Here is an 8,455-nt window from a genome sequence, read left to right as displayed (position 1 = left end):
AAAGTAGGACCTTTGAGTAACAATGTTCACATTATCTGAGGGACCTGGGAGTCATTTTATTTACTGTGAGTTACTCTTTTTTTATTATTGAGAAATTATGGGACAGATTGTGTCCATATATATGGACACATCTATCCATTATTTGCACCCACTTATTCCTGCTCAGGCTCATTGGGGTCTGCTAGAGCCTTTCCCACTTTTGTTTGAGTAAAAGGCAGGGGTACATCACGGATAGCTCACCAGTCCATCAAAGGACTATATGTAGCAGTTATCCATCCATCATGGATAATCTGGTTCACCCTCCACCAAACTATGGACGGACGGTGCGCAGAACCTTCTCTCATGACCAGAAATCTTTCCTAGCCCATGCACGTATATAAGAGCTCACCTCTGACTGAGGACACCCTTGAGCTATGTGTACCTTTGATTTGTAGTTGGGAATTTAGCACAACTTGGTATGTACAACTGATTTTGTAAAGTTGTATATATAGTTTACAATTTGTTCTTGACGTTTTTCAGTCTTCCCACTCCATAGGCTTTGATATCCAACCTAGACCTTTTATGCCTAACCATGCTGTTGAAGGTTTAGGTTTTGTGGGCATAACATTTGGCAGATAGTTCTGTAATCTGTCACCCCAGATATTTAAAAGAAAATAAAAATCTATGGTTTAAAATAAGTCAGATGTCCAGTTGCACCATAGACGCGTTAACGCGACGAAGCCCCACCCGGCTTCCGTAGTTTGTGACGTCACACGCCAAGATGGCGACTTGCCTCAGATGAATGAGCGTGAGACAAAAACAAGTGCTTGTAAACATAAAAGGATAAAATTGTTCTTCTGAGCCACTGTTGGTTGTCCGCGTGGCTGCTGAGAAAATAATGGTCGGAAAGGGTTTCTCTGTACCTGTCGTTTTTGGTGAGTCATGTCAGACCCGCGGACTCGAGCTGCAGCTGGAGAGTTTAGTGAGCTGTGGAGCAGCGTGTCGAAACATTACAAACCCCCGGGGACGGCCGTGTCGCCCTGCCGCACCGGTGAGACCTCCGAGTCCTGCAGCCGCATATACACAACACACCCCCTGTTTGCTTGGACAATGCATGTGTTTATTTAACAGGTGGATTGAAAATATATGGAGTTCATCGCCACGGGGGAGGGGGGTGGGGAAACAAAGCGAGTGACGACATGCTGCTTTTGTTTTTATCATTCACCTTCGTCAGAAACCAACACAGACTGTTATTAAAGCTTGCCATAAAAGCAGAGTCTCTCAAACGTGACCAAAGTTATTATTTCAAATCCCAAATAGGCAGAGGTGTCTTCAGTATTCACATTCATTACTCAGGTAGAAGTATAGATACTAGAGTTTAAAAATACTCCGGTAGAAGTTGAAGTATCAACTCAAGTTTTTTACTCAAGTAAAAGTATAAAAGTACAAAATTACTTAAAGTATAAAAGTAAAAGTAATGTAAGGGGGAAAAAGCCATTAAGGGCAAAAGCCATAGAAAATGAATGCATCTTAGTATAATGCAAATATATTAAAGAACCATACATGTGTACTATTGAGCATTAACATGTGTTTCAGAGAGCAGGAGATATGATGACTAGTTGCCTATAAGTATTGTAATGGCGCAATAAGTCAAACTTCAGAGGCATTTTATCATTTATCCTAACCTTTTATGGGAATGCACATCCAAGTTTAGTTGCAGGAATCTGAGGGAACGGATGTAAGAACAAAACTGGACAAGAACATCTGAAACAACCACAACCAAATTCACTCTATCCGGATGGAGCAATTTAACTGGATAGTTTTTTTTAAAGACCGAAATGAAATAGAGTAACGAGGCTGTTTTTAAAATGTAAGGAGTAAAAAGTACAGATAATTGCGTGAAAATGTAAGGAGTAAAAGTAAAAAGTCGTCTGAAAAATAATTACTCCAGTGAAGTATAGATAACCAAAATTTCACTTAAGTAAAGTAATGAAATATTTGTACTTAACACCTCTGCAAATAGGATAAATATATATTTTTTTACGTTGTAAATAAAACTTGGTAGTTTTCTGTTTTGCCACGTGACTCAGTTTTTCTTCAGGTGGATTTACACACTAAACTGACACGTTACACTGAAACATCTTCCTCAATAGTCAAAAAACCAAGTATGGCATTTGTTTTAATGGATCCACTAATTATTAGGACCTGGAAATCCAGGGAATTTCAACTAAATATACCTCACCATGAAAATCTGCATTGTGTTTTGATCTGGAGTGTCAACATGGGAGTCCTGACTTTAATCCGACAGAAATATTGTGGCAGGACCCGAAGGAAGCAATTCATTTGGGATAATCCACCAACCCTCCAGTGATGAGGTTGTCATGTACAACAGAGTTGGCTGAAACTCTTAAATGTTGATCTGCAGGACTGATAAACAGGTACTGCAAATGTTTAGTTGCAGCTATTGATGCACCAGGAAACACACATAATAAAAGTGGAAGTTCACAAACTTTTGCTTCTTGCAAAAATATATAAAGCAATAAATGCAATACATAGTTACCAAATAAGTAATCAAATTAGTATAGAAAAATATCACATTTTCAACCTTTATCTAATTCTGTGGAAGGGATGATTTTTTTTTTTGTTGGTCACGTGCAGTATATGGAAATATATAAAGCAATGACTTTTTCATAAAGTTTCCAATATTAACACCTGACGACTGTTTGCTCAGATCTGCAGAGTCCCAGAAGCCGAGGTGACAGTAGATGCTTTGGCTTCATTAATGGAGATTCTCCAGGAGACACGGAAGTTTCACAAGATATTTTCTGGGATTCAACATCTCCAACTGGTAAACACCACACATTTCCTTTGGATGCATCAATTTCAGTACAGTTATTGATTAAGACAGAAAATAACCACTGTACAGGTCCATTCTTGCATTTCTCTTTTTTCTCTTTCACTAATAATAATACTATTTCTCTTTTTTCAAGGATTGGGAAAGAGGAACACTAGAGTGGTGGAAATATCAGAGATCGTCAACCGGATTGCTCCAAAAGTCAGTTTGTTGTTTTTTTTTCAGCTTCTTCTTAAACCTTTAAGTCATCATCAGACTATAGGATCATGACAAAACAGCTTTTACAATGTCAAACCGTAACAAGAATCTGTTTTGTTATTTACTTACATTTGTTTGATAAAAAACTTTTAATAAATACAATATTTTTCCATGTATTTTTACATTTAACTTAACTTTTATATCATTTGTGCTTGTATTCTTTAAGAATATAACACCTAAAGAGAAAGAATCCTCTCTGCTGCAGTGGATTGACGATGGCATCATACCCTACACGCCTGAGATTCAAAAGTCCAGAGTGAGGAAAAGGTCCTCTCGGTCAGTAAGAGTCATAACGCTTGTCACATATATTATTTTACTTTTAGATTAATTTTCTATTTTGAATGTTAATCTCCATTTTTGTTTTCTTATTTTTTTTATTATCAACTGCACAGACAAAGCAGCGTGGAGGACCTCATGAAACTGGCCAGGCAGTTTGACAAGAACATGCAGCAGGATGAGGAGGCTTCACAACACCTCAACATCGTCAACAATAACCTTTGTGAACCTGTGAAGACTTCTGAAGCCAAACTGACCGATGCAGCGTTCTCCAGTGACGGGAAAGGACTAGACTGCCCATCGCCGTCTGAACAGGTGGAGGCCGAGCTGAATGCTCTGTTTGACTGCTCCACTCAGGGAGTCAGCGGCAGGTTAAGCGAGGGCTCTGTTTTCTCTCAGGAAATAAAGGACCGAACGGGGAATTCAGCTTCAGCTGAAAACCAGATTAAAGAGCTCAACACCTGCAGTAACACTACAAACAACGGCAATGACTACGATGATGACTGGGAGAACGATGACTTACTCAATGACTCTTTTGTGCTGGAAGCGACCCAGAATCCCGATGTTCATCTCAGTGATTCTCTTAAGACCACGTCGCCGTCTAAAAATAAGGCAAACACTACTCAGTTCACTTCTGTTTTCAAGCAAAGCACAAACACAGACTCTTCCCTTCAGCTCTCAGACCCACATTCCAAGACGCGCTGCAGCACACTCCAGGAGCTGTGCCCTAAACCAAAGACTACCAACCGAAGCACTTTCAAGTTGGCGCCCAACCCTCACTTGCAGCCCAAGATGACGGAAGAGGTTTCCAAGCCCGGCTTCACTGTTATACAGCCCAAATCAAAGATGAGTGCGACCACAAAACCATGCTCCAAATCCCAAGATCGCAAAGAGACTGGAAGTCAAGCTGCAAGTTATTTGAAGCCCCCTTTTGTTAAAGACGTTTCAAACAGCTCATGGGATGACGGGGATGATGATGATGCACTGCTCTACCAGGTGTGTGACAGGGTGGAGAAAATTTCCAACAGCCAGCCACGGCAAACAAGTTCCAGCAACTACCATGAAAATCACAACTTTGCGACAGGAAGACAACAGCCACTCGACAACAGGGATGCCAGCGCTAAAAGACAGCCGTCGCATGCTTTTGTTCGTTGCAACTCATTACCAGAGACTAGCTGTGAAACGGGGAACTACAAAGGGTGGAACATTCCCATGAAAGGCTCCAACAACAAATCAAGGATGTCTCAGAGCTTCCCAGGAAGCCGCGTGGATCTGGCCACATTTGGCCAGTGCAGAGATTCCTCTGGAAATGTCCAGGCTGGAGATAGTAATGTGGAAGGGAAAGTACATACGGTGGTGGCCAGCGCACCGCAGAAGTCCCATCTATCAACCTTCAAGAGAAACCTTTCTGACTCAGCAATCATAAGCAACAAAGGTAAGATGTCTAAACTTGGATGTTCACATCTGGACTGTGTTGAAGCCCACACACAGGACTGCACAGAGGTTTAAGGCTCTTATAATGACAAAGCTTTCTAAGAAAATGACTTAAAACATTTAGTTTATTTATTAACTGATTTTAAATGAGGCGCAGTTTAAATTTAAAGAAAATGAGCCGTTAAAGTTTTTAACAGTGTTTCCTAAGGAACCAACGGGGCACATTGTTCTCCCATCTCACAGTCTCCCATCTCACTTAATCCTAGATTGACTGACCTCATGATGTAATAAGACTTTGTGGGGTCTGTACCATCAATGATGCATGGGTTGTTTGAGCTCTTGAAAAAGATGTTGCTACCCTCTAATAAATCATAAATAGGTTTATTTTTATTTTATTTTCCCCAATAACTCAATAACTGATCTGGAGGGACAGTGGGCTGAATAAGAACCTAAATATATGTAGTTCCTAAAACCTTTGCACAACTGTGATGAAGAGTAAACTGAAACATTTGTATCCAGACTTTCTTCTTATTTTTTTTTTACACCAGGATCTGTTTGTTAAAGGATTAGCTCTGAGGAAAAATTAAAGTGGATCCGAAATACACACCGCTATGAAATTGTAGATTTTTAAAGTATAACGACAGAAATAACAACATAACTATCAGACTTGTTACATCTTAAAAGCAATATTTTAACAAACAGAAATCCAGAAAAAATAAATACTTGTATATTTGGAATCTTAAAGATAAAAGAAAACATACCTCAGCTTGTTTGCATTCATTTGAACACCCAAACAACACTTTGTGGAAGCACTTTTACAGCATCGAGTATTTGCTTATAAGCCTCTATTAACCTCTCCTTTATTTACTCTTTGTAATTTTTTACACTCTTCTTTGCAATAAACTTCAATTTCCTCCAAACTACTATTGGATATCTTGCGTACGGCTCTTTTTTAGGTCATTCTGGAGGTTTTCGATGGGGTTGAGGTCCAGGCTTTGACCGGGCCATCCTAAAGCTTTCTTTTCTTTTCTTTTCTGAATCTGTGTTGATGGATTTTGACCTGAGCTCTAGCTCATGATCAGCATTTTGACGGAGAACAGAAGGTTTTGCACCAACATATCTTGTTTTTGCTGCTGTTAATTTCCCCCCTATATCTTCTTGAAGCAGCCCTTATACTATGATGCTACCTCCACCATGCTTCACTGTTGGTATGGTGTTCCTTGCCTGATGTTCCTTATTGGATTTCAACTAAACATGCCTTTTTTAGAATTTAAGCCAATTATTAGGTATTCCAATTTTGAAATGTTGCCTGTGGCATTGTGCAGCATACATTTAAGAAAGGTTTCCATAAAACACTAATTCAGTGCCATGAACACATGGATAATAATCCAGAACTCAGAATGGTTCAAATAATTTACAATTGATGCTGGATAAAGTATTACAAATAATATAGATGAAGAGATGCGTACTCTTCAAGCTGCATGCTAAATCAGACGGTAAGTTATGATTTTATTTTGGTAACAACTATCTGCATATATATTAAAGCTTAAAGCTTAGTACTGTAATATGGCAAAGCCTTTTAAAGTCACTTATATGCATTTTGATCCTCCAGCAGATGTTAGTTTTCTTCATAAGCTACGAACTCAAATGACGACAGAAATTTGTCTCGCAAAGACAAAATTACTGCTTTATTTGCTAGATGTCTTCTGCATAAATACAATCTGTGTTTGTTTTTTTGTTCAGTTTTTAATACCATAATCAGATATTTAGTATAGTAATAATAAAACTTTATTAGCTGTATGTACACTCTGATCTCGGATAGCTTGGCTTTGTTTATCCCGCTGTGGTATGTGTAGGGTTCTAGAAATTATCTACAAGTGTGAAGAAGGAATGCACAAGGTAGAAATTTCAACTCACTTTACATTAAATCTGATTGTTTCCACCTAGAAAATGCTCAAATATTTATTTTAGTTTTCTCACCACATTAAAGTTCCTTATTAAAAGTTAACCTTCAGTTTTGTTCCTTTCTAATACATTTTCATTATTTTACGTGGAGAGTCTCCAAGCTCGAAAATTCCTGGTATGTTGCAACCTTGGGCTGCTTCCATGGGAGCTTCAGTTTCACATGAACAGATGTAAAACTAACATCACCGGAGATCTGACGCAGTGCCCGTTTCCTCCTGCTCTCCTCGGCTCTGAGTTGTCAGCGTTCGCAAGTCACAATGATCAAAGCTCTCGTGGTGTTTATACTCATTTGTCTCCCTTTCCTTCTTCCTCTCTAGTTTTTGTCACGAGCCAAAAGACAGGGAAGTGCTCCGCGGCAGAGATCGAGAGGAAGAAACAAGAAGCCTTGGCCAGGAGGCGCCTGAGAATGCAGAGCTCCTCCAAACCGTCCTGACTGACACGTGGCAGCCTCTTCTGCCGTAAACAAGCCTTCATGAAACTCATCATTCCTTACCAGTGGTTCACTTATTCTTTTTGACTTGGCTTTCTGCACCTTATAAACCCAGATTAAAAGAACAGTTGAATGGCTGAATGAAGACCTGCTGGATGTTTATGCTGCTGATATAAAACCATGAGAACTGTGAGCACATGTCTCCGATCTGGGTTGGGACAACAACAACAAAGAGATTTGAGTGTTTTCACACAGAGTTGTAAAGTAGTTTACATGACCTGGAAAATAAAATGGAGATTCTGACTGACATTTGTTGTTACAGTGTTACAATTTAAGCCCTGTGTATCTCCTTGGGGTGGGTTGATGTTGATTTTCCTTAAATAGTTTTATCTCAGTGTTGTGTCTCGGCATGTAACAGCAAAGGCTGACTGCAGTGAAAACAATGTCCTGCTGATGTTAACAATCACGTCTAAGATTCATTCTGTCAAAAATTACAGTATTTGAAAGCAAGAAGCAAAATATTAGTTTGTTTTAAGCATCCATTTAGCAGATTTTGATTTGCATACATTTCTTGGTGCTACTTGTGTTCCTTCGTTCCACAGTTTTAAGTGTAATGCAGTTGTCCTGTTACAGTTTAATGCACCTTTACAACAATAAAACAGAAATCAATCTTTACAGTGACAATTAATTTGTTATTCTCTATTAACACAGGATGGAATTAAGATGAGATGTATGAAGTTTTAGGTCTCTGATGGACGGCCACGACTACAGCTGACAACCTCTTTATTTCTGTCACCCAAACAAATCTCCCCCGATGCTCCAAACCGTGGATGATGTAGCAGGATCTGGTCCTGGAGTCCTTTTGTCATCTTTACACCACGTAATGAAGAACTACATGAATACATTTGGCTGCAGTTGAATTATTCTGATAAGAATGTATTTATTTATTTTTTACTAAAAATATAACTAAGATTTAGCAGACGATGCACCATCAGTGTTTTGCAGTTGCATTAAAAAGTATGTGAAGCTCTTGGACTTAACTGCTTTCTGCATTAATTTGCCCTGATCTGATGAACTGATCATATCAATCTCAATAGCAGATGAACATGTGTTTTAAAACCCTCAAAGTGCTGGAGGAAAAAGGAAACGAACCGGAATAGCTGTCGGAACCTCCTTTAGCAACAGTTACTACAAGCAACAGTTTTCTGCTGCTCAGGACCGGACCTGCAACATAAAACTGATCATTCGAGGGGCTGCTT

At 39.2% G+C, this 8,455-nt stretch overlaps 1 protein-coding gene across 1 annotated transcript; it reads left to right on the top strand.

The window, feature by feature from the left end:
* Nucleotides 1–753: 753 nt before the first annotated feature.
* Nucleotides 754–7,875, top strand: etaa1b (ETAA1 activator of ATR kinase b). The gene is made up of 6 exons (XM_061744893.1): nucleotides 754–1,030; nucleotides 2,711–2,827; nucleotides 2,970–3,034; nucleotides 3,258–3,367; nucleotides 3,484–4,802; nucleotides 7,084–7,875. Exons 1-6 carry the CDS (start codon nucleotides 922–924, stop codon nucleotides 7,197–7,199), a joined length of 1,836 nt encoding a protein of 611 aa, XP_061600877.1. The 5' UTR covers nucleotides 754–921; the 3' UTR covers nucleotides 7,200–7,875.
* The last annotated feature ends 580 nt before the right edge of the window (nucleotides 7,876–8,455 follow it).

This window comes from Cololabis saira, chromosome 17 (genome assembly GCF_033807715.1).
Source record: "Cololabis saira isolate AMF1-May2022 chromosome 17, fColSai1.1, whole genome shotgun sequence".
Lineage (NCBI taxonomy): Eukaryota > Metazoa > Chordata > Actinopteri > Beloniformes > Belonidae > Cololabis > Cololabis saira.
The sequence above is the reverse complement of the archived record's forward strand: the minus strand, read 5'-3'. Positions and strand labels throughout refer to the sequence as shown.